The sequence below is a fragment of the Opisthocomus hoazin genome, chromosome Z (genome assembly GCF_030867145.1).
Source record: "Opisthocomus hoazin isolate bOpiHoa1 chromosome Z, bOpiHoa1.hap1, whole genome shotgun sequence".
NCBI classification, from domain to species: Eukaryota; Metazoa; Chordata; class Aves; order Opisthocomiformes; family Opisthocomidae; genus Opisthocomus; species Opisthocomus hoazin.
The window spans coordinates 39,512,518-39,524,988 of NC_134454.1; the positions used below are offsets into that span (position 1 = coordinate 39,512,518).

The 12,471-nt window shown below is 44.6% G+C and overlaps 1 protein-coding gene across 5 annotated transcripts in view; it reads left to right on the top strand.

Moving 5' to 3' along the window:
- The first annotated feature begins 594 nt into the window (after nt 1-594).
- RIGI (RNA sensor RIG-I) overlaps nt 595-12,471 on the top strand; it is a 28,994-nt gene continuing 17,117 nt past the window's right edge. For 3 of the 5 annotated variants that reach the window (XR_012761929.1, XM_075411365.1, XM_075411367.1), the window contains exons 1-10: nt 595-780; nt 915-1,046; nt 3,048-3,226; nt 4,541-4,691; nt 6,255-6,380; nt 7,202-7,315; nt 8,316-8,469; nt 9,369-9,627; nt 10,347-10,509; nt 10,949-11,050. Coding sequence is in view for 4 of the 5 variants with exons in the window: in XM_075411365.1 (XP_075267480.1) it covers nt 675-780; nt 915-1,046; nt 3,048-3,226; nt 4,541-4,691; nt 6,255-6,380; nt 7,202-7,315; nt 8,316-8,469; nt 9,369-9,627; nt 10,347-10,509; nt 10,949-11,050 (1,486 nt within the window). In the remaining variant the exon portion in view is untranslated. The remainder of the gene's footprint in view (nt 781-914; nt 1,047-3,047; nt 3,227-4,540; nt 4,692-6,254; nt 6,381-7,201; nt 7,316-8,315; nt 8,470-9,368; nt 9,628-10,346; nt 10,510-10,948; nt 11,051-12,471) is intronic. The other 2 variants (XM_075411366.1, XM_075411368.1) reach the window with 2 other exon arrangements.

The window sequence follows — 12,471 nt, forward strand, 5'->3', positions numbered from 1 at the left end:
CTTTCGGTCTGCAACCTGCTGGCCACCGCTGTAAGCCTCGTCCTCTGACGCTCACCTCTCTGACAGAGGACAGTCAGACGGACCTCCTCAGTTTGACGTTCCCAAGCAACGTGAATGCTAGCGGCTGAGCAAGCACTTGCCCAGAGCGTATATGGATCTTGCCTTGCTGTAGAAGATTATTATTCAGTCTTTTAAAAACCCAGGATTCAGCCTGTAAATCCGGCGTAGGGTTTTCTGGGGGCAAAGGGGAAGGAGCAGAGCAGCACTGGGCTGTGGTCTCCCTCTCCCCGCCAGCCGCAGTCCGCCGGTCACAGGCCTTTCAGACGTGTGCATGCGCGTATGACTGAGTTTTTTTTATATTTATTGTCTTTTTATTCTGCTCAGGGCAGCCGGCGGCACGAAGCAGCGCGGTGCCTCCGCGGCGGCCCGGCCCCCTCCGCTCCTTCCTTCCCCTCCCTCCCCTCCGCCGGGGCTGCTTTCGGTTTCCATTCTCCCGCCGTCCCGCAGTTTCTTCTTCCCGCCCGCTGCCTGCGCGGAGGGGCTGCGCTGGGCTCCCCGCCCGCTCTCCCGGTGCCGGAGGACGGCCGGGCCCCGCCGCCCCGCACGCAGCCGCCGCCGGGCCCGGCAGAGGGAGCGGGCCCCGCCGCCCGTCGCGGCGGGAAGCCGGCCTCGCCATGACGGCGGAGGAGAAGAGGAGCCTGCAGTGCTACCGGCGGTACATCGAGAGGAGCCTGAACCCCGTCTACATCCTCAGCAACATGGCGGCCTGGCTGCCCGACGGTGAGCGGCGGCAGCGGCCTGCAGCCCGGCGCTGCCCTGCGCCCGCGCCCCTCCCTTACTCCCTCACTCTTTGCCTCCCTCCATCCCTCGCTCCCTCCCTCCCTGACTCTTTGCCTCCCTCGGGTTTTTGCCAGAGGTTGAGGAGCGAGTTCGGAAGGAGGAGGAGAAGGGGGTGACGGCGGCCGCCGCGCTGTTTCTGGATGCCGTCTTGCAGCTGGAGGCCGAGGGCTGGCTCCGCGGCTTCGTGGACGCGCTGGCGGCAGCAGGTCGGTTCGCGCTCGCGAACGCGGTGCCCGGCGCTTCGCTGGTTCCCTGACAGAGCCGCGGCCACCGCCCGCGTTCGGCTGCGCAGAGCGGCCCAGCGCACCTGCGGCGTGGAGCATCGCTCCCTGGTCCTTGGGAATGGAGCATCGCTCCCTGGTCCTTGGGAATGGAGCATCACTCCCTTGTCCTTGGGAATGGAGCATCGCTCCCTGGTCCTTGGGCGTGGAGCATCGCTCCCTCGTCCTCGGGAATGGCGGATCGCTCTCTCGTCCTTGGGCTGCTGCCGCTGGGTCTTGTCACAGCAGATGAGGTGCGGTAAGAAAAGGTAGTTTGACAGAGGGTGGAAATAAAACGGGGGAAAACCCACCTGGTAGCAGCTGGAACAATGTGGGTTATGGAGAAAGTGGATGAAAGATGGAGGCGTGCAGCATAAAGCCTCATTGACAGGAGACTTGTGTGTCTCGGGGCGTTTAGAGAAGAAAGAACTCTCACCAAGTATAATTAAAGGAAGTTAAATCCTCTGAGAGAGAAAGCTGAATGGGTCTCAGGATGAATGTGAGGGTTGATGGGTGGCATGGGGTAAGTTCATTCAAGGACAGAGTGTTAAATTAGAAACTGTTTTTTAAAAACTTTGGAGGTGTTAAAAGTCTTATGTTTCAGGAAGTAAGTAAACATCAATAGCTTATAAAAGAGATGATTGTTCCTCGGTAGCTATGACTGCTTGATGTGTGAGGTCCTAATGTGATTTCCTTTCCAAAATGTGACAGAAGAGATTGTGAAGGTGTGAAATTACCAGGATTTGCCAGATTTCCTCTATACATGTAGTTTCTATCACAGATGCTTGTTGGTGATTTATTAGATATCTGGAACCCCAAAATCTCATGCCATAAGCCACTTTTGTTTTCATTTAATCACTGTTAACTACAGATAGTTACAGTATCTCAGTGAGTAATTATTACAAAATTTCTTATCACTTGGATGAGGCTCATTCTCACCTTAAAGCAAAGAATAGGTCCAGAGCAACTTTCTACCAGTCTGTGATAGTCCTAATTGCTGAATTGCAAAAATATCTTCTTTGAACATCTTGATAGCATTCAGTTTGGTGTATCTTGAGCAGAAAACTGAAAAAGTTAACCTGCTGACTACCAAGTGCTATCCCAAGTACTGATTAATTGGGCCTGGGACTAGAATGTAGCATTGCTCTTGTGTAGTTGGCGGGTGCAGATATAGGGGATAATTAGATTAAAAGCATTTGGTGGTGAGTATCCAGAGTTCTCTCCTGCTCCTCTGGAAGAAAATAAGAAGTTAGGCAGATTCCTTCTGTTTGCCCACAGTTCTTCTGGGACCCTGACCTGCTTTCTTCCTGCTTTATTCCACCTCTGGAGCCTGCATAGCAAATCACACAAGTTCTCGAGAAATGATTCCCTGCCACTGTCTGTTCCAGGACAGTATTTTCAGCTGTTTGCTGACTGTCTAGGCTGCAGGTGTCTGGGTTGCTTTCAGTCAGGGACTGTCTTGAATCCAATATGTTAAGGGTTTTTGAAGGAGGGTGGAGCCAAGGACAGAACTAAAAGATAAGGGACTGGTAAAATAAAACAATGGGGACCCAAAGTGTTTGTGATTTTATGTAGTGTCCTCTGCTCTGGGAAATCGTGTGGAAGAGTATCAGGGACTGCAGGGATCCAAGGATAGTATGGATCAAAGGAGGGGGGTTGTTGTGGTTGTTTGGGTGATGGGAGCCATGACATCATGTAGCTCTTTCCTCTTCACAAGCATTACTGCTCTTTTAGCAGAGTTTTTCATGTTGTACGTACAAGTGCTATAAAGGAAAACGGAAAGTTAGTGTTTAAAAATTGTTTGTGGTTCACTTAGATTTTTGTCAGTTACAGGCCAAAATAATTTCAGTTTTTCCAGTGTGCCTGAGACAGTGTTTTTTAGCTTTTTCCTACCTATTCTAGCTAGAGGTTGAATTCATAGTACCAATTTGTCTCTTTTTCTGAAAGGTTACACTGGACTGGCAGAAGCAATTGAAAACTGGGACTTCAGCAAACTGGAAAAACTGGAGTTGCACAGACAGCTGTTGAAGCGGATAGAAGCAACAATGCTAGAAGTTGATCCAGTAGCACTCATGCCCTATATAAACATGTGCCTGATAGAAAGGGAGTGTGATGAGATCCTGCAGGTGCGGTTAACGGTAAAATCCCAGTGTTTGCCTAGGTTTGCTGAGGAGAAGTGCTGGCTGCCTCACTTGCGGTGCCCATCCATCAGGCTGCTGAGTGAGGTTGCCCAGCCATGGTCCCTTGTGGAGCGATTTTACTTTTTCTGCTTAGAGGGTGCTTTGCTGTGTGGTTGCAGCTTCCCACAGCAGCTCTGCTTGCGACACCTGTACGTCTCGTTCTTCACCTCTCCAGCTCGGTGGTGTGTGAAAGAGTGGCAGGTAGGGAAGCAGGATGGGGTGGCTTCAGCATGGACAATGCTCAGCTGTATGTCCTTGTGGAGTCCAGGCTCCCGTGGAGAGACCTCAGGGTCCACATTACAGTGAAATGGGTGCCCTGCTATGCTTTTGAAATAGACTCCTTTCTGGAGTGTTCACGCTGCATTAATGCTCCTAAAATACAAATAGGAGTAGGCAGTGGCATGTAGAGGTCACCTAAATGGATTCCTGCTTGTCATGGGATTTGACATAGTCTATAACCCCAGCTGTGGCAATCCCTATAAAGTTTGTCTGGCTCTTTGAGTTTTGTCCGCACCCAAAGGGATGGTTGTAGGATGAAATGAAACTTCTGGTCTGAAGTCATCAGCGAAATGTTGCGTCACAGAAGCCGACAACATTTTCACTGCCTTTCGATGTGAAGCCGCTGTACTGTTACCCAGTTCTAGTTTAGTGTCATTATCGATAAGTGATAACAAGTGAAATGACCAATCACTCATCATTTGTGACTGGTTAATGATAAGTTACTGATGCTGTGTGAAGGAGTCTGTCAGGTGTTCTTGTTCTGTATGACTCCCGAGAAGGATTTTTTGCAGCTACTTTATTTTTAAAGTGGTATTTCTTTATGGAGATAGGTCATGTTTGGAAAACTATTGCATCTGATCAAACATCAGGCCTGCCATAAATTTTGTACTTTTGCGTTTTCCTGTTCTGGAATGTTTTTTAATCAGTTTGACCTCAGAAGTTTATGGAAGATGTGGCTTATGACAAGGACTTTGCCAGATGAAAATTCACAGATAGCGCTATGATGTTTCAGACCTTGTGACTATTTAAGCAAATAGTCTACCCGTTGATGTCATCCAGCTGAGTTTAGTGTGTGCCTAGTCTGGCAGAATTGCAGCAGTAGTAGGTAAATGACTGAATTTTATTGTAAACCTTTTATGCTGTGAGAAGGAAATGCAATTTTCAACTGAACATCAAACAAAGCAAATCAAAATGTGCATCAAAGAACAGTGGTTTTGATAATTTGGGAGCTACAGCAACTTCTGTTTGTTGTGTATGCAGATTAGTGAATACAGAAGCAAAGCAGCTGGCATAACTAAACTCATCGAATGCCTCTGTCGGTCGGATAAGGAAAACTGGCCGAAAAGCCTTCAGCTGGCACTAGATAACACAGGATATTACACTGCTAGTGAACTGTGGGACATGAGAGAAGGTAAACTGCAAATTGCTTTTATGATGCTCTTTTCCTATTGTTGTAACAGACAGTATTTTTTTTTTTTTCAGGAGAATAAGGCTAATTTAAAAGGATACCATCAGAAAATATCTTCTATATACAATAAAATATAGGTTGTACCCTACAAACTGTCAGAAATTATTTTTTTGAGTATTTTTCCTCCAGTATGGTTATGAATTATGTCTTTTTTTGGTAAAGAGAATCAGACAGCATACAAGGCTCTGACAGTACAAAACTACTAAATGTTTATCTTCTTCCCTCCCTTGTACTGTAATTCAGCTTTTGCCATCTTTTTGGTTGAGTTGTGATAGATGCAATGATTTCTGATAAAATATGATTGGTAATTTGATATTCTAGAAAGTGATACACTTCTGTGGATCTACAGAACAGATCACATACTTTTTCCTTGAGAAATCGGTAGTAGCATTTACCAAGCAACAATGTTCATTTTTTGTAAACATGCAGAATTTCCCCTAATAAGATTTCGCTTTTGTCATTGAATTTACCTTTCTCCTCTTGAAAAATGCCTATATGAGTACCCTGTGGCATGGGAGAATTTAGTGTGGAATACAGTATTTCACTACGAAATAATTAAGACAGACAAGTGAATTTAGATAAACTGGATTGTATTTCTTTACATTTGCCTTCTCCCAGGCCACAAGTGATTGTTTGCGTTGTTTTTGATTAGCAACTGGGACAAGCTACTTTTAAGGGGCTTCTAAGACAAGATTTCTTATTTTGAAATGATTTTATTGCTGTAGTCAAATGCATGTCATTTCTTACCTGGAGATTTAATTATATATATACAAAAAATCATGTGTGTAGTTAATCAATTTATAAATAATTATATATAAAATATACAAGAATAATACTTGTATGTATATAGATACTATTTTATGTAGCTGTAGGCTGTATGTATTGTTTGGTTAAGAGTTATATTTTAAAAGTTAAAGATATCACTGTCTTTTGGGGCAGCTTCTGCTAACATCCTAACAACTTAATAAAACCAAAGTCAGCCTACTGAAGAAACATTGTCTATACTGGAAGCATTTTAATGCTAGCAATGAAGAAGAGTTGCTAGCAGAAGTTAATCGCAGATACTGTGTGCTTTCTGAAGCTGGACTAGGGTGCAAACATGCTCTTTCTCCCTCCCCAAAAGCAGCACGTTGTGATCATGTGTTCTGTTTGCAGTGAGACTCTTCATGCAAAGCCCAGTGACAGGGCTTTGAACTCCTAAATATTTTTCATGCTTGTGGTTAATGTCTGTGTTAAATCTGTAATCTTGTCACTAAACACAGAGGATATGACTTTCCTCCCAATTATCTCCCTTGATTTTTAAGGGATAGATAAATGTATGTTGAATATGTGGGTCTTCTAAACCCAAGACTCTCGGTGCCATTCCGTCTTGAAAGGGAGCCTGCACGCAGCTTCATTTTGTGTAGTATTTCCATGCTAGCAACCAACTCCTTCACCTTGTCATCCCAGCAAATACATTTTAAAATCAAAAGGATCAATAGCGTGCCTTTTTTTGTGATTGTGCAGGTAATGGCAAAGATGTTGATGGTGAAATGACAGATGGCTCTGAGAACAGCTTTGAAACGATGATAACGTTTTCTGAAGAAGCCCAATGTGATAACAATCTCGGTGAAAATCCCTGTTCACCTTCAGGTAAGACTTGGCAACTTAAAATAGTTTGTGGCTAGAATTCTCCATTTCCTTAGACTCCTGGGGGATGCAGATGCGGTGTGCCACAAAGGAAGGTACCGAGGAACTAATATGAATCTCTGACTTGATTTAGTTGTCTTCTTTTTTAATGTTTAGAGGATCTCATGCTGGGCATTGCACATGTTTTGGGCTGCCCTTCATCTGCCATGTTTCTAGTGCAGAGTTGTTCTGCCAGCACATTATCAAAAAGGCCTCCAAACACCAGACTGTTGTTGATGCATCTCTTCTCTGATAGAACCAATTCACATGTGACCTAATATTAGCTGGTTTAGAAAGGTGAGTGTGGCTGAAAAGGATCTGTGCGGTGGCTGTCATGGCTCATGTGGCAGATTTTGCTCCACCAGTGGTTTCTAGTTCCTATTCTGTAAGTGCAAACCCTCTGACAAGACCACAGTTTAAGAGAGTATTGACTTCAAAAGTCTGAAAGCGAAAAGGAATACTGTGGATATAACTGGGGGAAAATAAGCCCTTGTGTTTTCTTTCTGAGTTGAAAAAGACAGTTGAGGTGAGAGTTGTCAGCCAAGACCTTGAAATGAGTTCATTTTAGGAAGCACAGTTGAGCCGTAACTAAAGTATGCCATCAAACCCCCACAAAATTCGTGTCTGTTCCATATGTCCTGTTAAAAGGTCTGTCTGTTAGACAATGCTCTGTGTAGACTGCGAGGACTCTATTTCTGTCATTTTATATAGCAACTGTGTGGGACACAATGTATTTTGTGCATTTCTGTTGCAACACTCTTCACAAAAACTTGTTTCTCTCCCAGAAGGGATCTATCAGTCTTCACATGTTTGTGAACCAAAGAAGCCTAGGAGCTACCAGTCTGAACTTGCGCAGCCTGCTGTCAGTGGGAAAAACACACTGATCTGTGCTCCCACAGGTAAGAAAACACATGTTTCTTAGAAAAATCCTCTTGGTGGTGAGGTCTGTGAAGGATAAGGAAGGATAAAGGTTGAATCAAACTTTTCCAGCCTTTATTTAAAAGCAGTCTTCCTTGCAGGAGTAGATCCAGATCTAACCTGAAATTAATGACCAAGGGCAGCACAAAGACTAAGCAAGACAGACATATCTCTTAGAACTTCAGTACTTGTATTCACATTTGCATGTTCTGACCTCTGCTTTCTCACTCCCGGGCACAGATTTCTGAGTTAAAATCACTCACTGGTCTCTGCAGATCTTTTAAGAAATTTGGCTTGCAAATTGAGGGAAAAATAGGATGAGTTGCCGTGAGACTCCCCTGTCGTCTTTACTGCAATCCCTGCAACATCAAAACAGCACAGTGAACTTCTGCAGTAGCTCAGTACTGAATTAAGAAAGTGGAAGTTCAGCAGCAAAAGACAGATCAGTCAGCTCTTTCTCTCCACCTGTGTTCTGTGTGTCGCTAACCTGATTCTCCCACGGGGCCGTGGAGAGGCAGGTGGGGTGGCAGAGGCAGGGATACAGAAGAGCTTGGGGTGGCCTGCACAGCGAGCCTGAGTGCTGAAGAAAAAGAAATGTGAGACGAGCAAGGCTGCATGGGGAAGGATGGAAGCTGAAAGTGCCTGGTGCCTGTAGTGTAGTCAGATTTGATATGGGGGCACACTCTGAGAGCAGAAATAGACTCAGTGATTTCTGAGAACTCAAACAAAACTGCAGATGGATTTTCCTTCCCAGTGAGTGCCACATGGTCTTTACAGACTGAGACTGTGAGAGAGAAAGGAGGGATTACCCACCTGAGAAAGCAGCAAGCCTGTGTTGAAATCTGTCCCCAGAGAGTCTGGAAGTGTTACAGCCCCCTTGTCAGCTCCCCGTTGTTACAGGGCGTGCAGATGAGACAGGCTCCTGCTTACAAATACACCCTTTCGTACTAGTGCTTCACCTTTCACGTTCTTTATTTAAAGGATCTGGAAAAACTTTTGTGGCACTTATGATTTGTGAACATCATTTCCAAAACGTGCCTGCAGAACGGAAGGCGAAAGTTGTCTTTCTTGCAACTAAAGTGCCAGTGTACGAACAACAGAGAACTGTATTCAAGCAGCATTTTGAAAGAAGCGGGTAAGTGTAATTCTACCTGGTGACTTTCTCCACAGAGAGTAACCTGTCCTCTAGGTCAGCTGTGGCTAGGGCAAAATGTAATAGGTTTACTGGTGACAGGAGTGTTTGGCATTACCCTAAGGATGATTCCTGGTTGTAAGAGTGGCGATTACCATGGTAGACTGTTTGGAGAGCCTGAAGTCTGCTTTTGGAGAGTTTAAACACTGGCTGTGCAGCATCTATGGAAATGGCCAAAGTATACCTGTGCTTGCCTCTGGAAAAGGGTGAAGCGTGTTCTCTCTTGAGACTCCTTTCAGCCCTTGAGGCAGTTCCAGGCATCAGCAGTAGGATTCCTCTTGCCATTCTCAAATGACAGAGTCTCTCTTTGTTTTCCAAATGGAAGGACACAAACTTCTTTGGTTTTTCAACCTCTAGTCAGAAAATGACAGTCCACCTCTCAGATGGGACTGAAAATTGCTTAGGGGAGTACTGACAACCTGTAGGTTCTTATTTTGAAGGAACTGATTGCTGAACATCCACATACGAATCCTTATAGGTAAGGGAAAATGAGGCTGCTGGACAGAACACAATCTTATGCTGCCAGACATATAAAGAAAAGGGACGAAAGGCAGGATCTCCAAATGCAGCTTACTTGTGAACTGGCAGATGCAGCTGAAATGTACAAAATCACCACCCCTCAAATCTGATATATTTTAGTTAATGGGAGTCGAAAATAGAGTTGTTTACCCTCAGCAGTTTTTTTTCGCAGCTTCTGTGGGTCAAAGTGCCAGCCCTAACAATTTGGCATTTTGAACTTAGTCACTACGCTTCAGGTTTGCTGAAAAGCCCATCCTTTTAGCTTTTTTTCTTCCATGTAAGACATCCTTTTTCATACCCTGTCTTTTGCCTTTTCTTCCTAGATATTCTGTTCAAGGAATTAGTGGTGAAACAGTTGCAAATGTCTGTGTAGAAAAGGTTATACAGGACAGTGACATCATTGTGCTGACACCCCAGATTCTTGTGAATAGCATCGAGGAAGGGATCCTTAGCTCTCTCTCCATCTTCACTCTGATGATATTTGATGAGTGCCACAACACTACTGGAAACCACCCTTACAAGGTGTTAATGACCAGATACCTGGAACAAAAATTTGACTCCTCTGCAAACCAGCTGCCTCAGGTAAGGCCCAGCCTGTCAGTGGTGGAAGCATTAAAGTATTTCGCAGTGCAGTCAGCAAATCCTGAAGCCTTGCCTTTTGTGTTAATTCGGTTCAAAGTCCCATTTAACAGTGGCTGCAAATTGAAAGAGTAGCATCTGGAACTCTTTTTCCCTGTTCTCAGACATCTCCAGGCTGTTTTCCCATGTTAGTTCTTCCCTCCAGCTGGCAACAAGGACTCATCAAGCATGACAGAGACCGGAGTACTTGAGAGCAAACAGGATTGCTGAGCTGGGAAGACAGCATGTGCCCTAGAACTCAGTAATCTTCATGTCACCTCTCTGTTGCTGTCTTCTGTAACAATAAAATGGGGCCTCTGCCTCTGCTGACAGGAGGTTTTGGTCCAGCTGAGAAGATATCTCCTCTGAATGAATGCGGAGGACTGTTCTGGGGATGTATTTGCTGTGTGTGGTGAGCACTGGTGAATATAGCTGGCTATGGATTTAAGTGGGTGGATAATTTACTGTTTGAATACTCTAAGCTTGAGTGCCTTGGAGAGGGCACGACTGCAGACAAGGTTTGGCTCTCAAGACTTAATCCTTGCACTCATGTTTACTTCAGCTGCCTGTTTTGTATCCTTGCTTTTGAAGATGGTGACAACTTGGCGATTGGTAACAGCATCTCCTGTTTTTTTTTCGTTTGTGACAAAGGAGCAACCACAGCTCTTCATGTGTGTGCTCAGATTGTAGGTTTAACTGCTTCTGTTGGCGTTGGTAATGCCAAGAGCATCAATGAAACGATAGAGCATGTCTGTACCCTCTGCTCCTACCTTGACATACAGGCCATATCCACTGTCAGAGAGAACAAAGAGGAACTGCAGAGATTCGGAAACAAGCCAGAAACTTGTAAGCACGCTTCCTTTTTATTTTCCTCTGAGATGCAAAGCACCATAATTAAGGCAGCGATCCAGTTCTCCTTTGGTCAGGTGAAGGTAAAAGCTTCAAACTAAGCTGGGGCTTTGCTTCCTACTGGCTTGAAAGGAGTTTAAGCATGAACTTCACTGCTGCCTCGCAGTAGGGCAGTGCCTATTTGGGTAAATTTTCTCTTTGCTGAGCTCTACAAACTCTGTTTCTCATTTAGCAAGATAGAAAAGCCAGTGCAGTTGTGCCAGTGATGACTGGGGGCCATTTCTTTCTGTGTGACTATAATGCTTGTTAACAGTAAACATCATTATGATTGCATAGAGCACCATATGTAGCATTCTTCTGGACAATAATTTGTTCTGCACTGCCCAGGGAAATGTTTTACTTATTCAGGCCACTGACTTCCATTTCTTCTCTCTAGATGTCAGATGGGTTAAAATGCGAGCTCAGAATCACTTTGCAGACATAATCTCAGGTCTGATGTCTGAGACAGAGTTGTTGATGAGGAAGATTTACTCAGTGGGTAAGATACTGTAATACGCATGTAACCGGGATTCAGTCTTTGATTACATCAGTGTGAATCCTCATGGCTGCTAGAACGGTCACTCTTTTTCCACTTCCTTTCTCCCCCGTCCTTTTCACTCACCTTTAATCAGTGTTTCCTAAATAAGAGATTACAGGTAGAAGAGTCAACTATTTTCCTGTTGTATGTCATTAGTTTGATAATCATGAATATTTTTGCTTGCATTTCAACCTGTGTTTCCTGCAGCTAAGGATGGTGTGCTTTTGACACTGTTAAATCATTTTGAATGTTTAAAGAATCTGAAGCAAAACTACCAAAGGGCTTGCTTTCAAAGTGCAATGAGCTGGATTTCATTGATGAGAGCTACCTGTATGTTCTTATTTAAGCATTTCTCCAAATGCTTCATACCTAAATCTGTCTCTGTTAAGGAAAACAAGAAGGGTCGTAGTTGTGGTGTTACTCTGAATGTTGTAATTTCTTCATTTCAGCAAAAATGTACTTTCATTCTTGTGGCCCTGGCACTTCTCATATTTTCTCTGGCATCTCTTGAGTTGCAGAGTTATCTCTAGGGGTGCCCTGGCCACCTCTTGTGGTCAGCATTTTGTCCTCTTTTACCTCTGAGTACTTCTATTTTGCACTGTCTATCAGGTCTCCATTGTTTCCTGTTGAAAAGCATTTAAGGTAATTTTACAGAGGAGGATCTGTAGAATGTGAACACCACCAGACAGAGGACGTGACTGCCTAAGCAAGGAAACACTTGCCTGTAGGGTTCCAGCCTTAGGAGCTGCAGAGGTGTGAAGGTTTGCAGCAAGGGAGGTGCATGGCTGTGAGAAGAGAAAATGGGTCTCATGGTCATGACACCTAATTCTGCAGCCTTGCGGAAATCAATTGATCTTTTCTGCTTTTGCGGGGTTCCTAAGTGGTGTCCAGTAAGTGGCTCTTATCAACAAATTTGAGAGCTACAGGGGGTACAAAGCAGAGACCCACGGATGGCTATGCTCAGGATCAGCTGTGGTCTATCCAGCTCTGAATGAAAGGATTTTGTCTGTGCTTAGACTGGCTTTTGCAAACTGACTATGGTGCCTTAAGTCTGTTTACCTCAGTTCTATACTTTCTAGATTTTTTTCCCCACTTTTCAGGTATTGGAGAGTTAACTGTATTCTGGGTTAGGAAGGGAGAATTACAAAAACACACCCAAGCAAAAAAGCCCCACCCAACAAAAAAAAAAAAACCCAGCCCAAATCCCCAAAAACCTCAACAAAGAACAAATACAGTTGGAATTCCAAACTGCACGCTAAATTAAGCAAACACTTCTGAAGCTTACTTCTGCATCACAGTTCCTCTTGCATGAATGCTATTAGCTTCTCTTTCGTGGACCCTGTGACTGCTGAAGTTTGTGAAGCACTCAGACAGAGCATGTA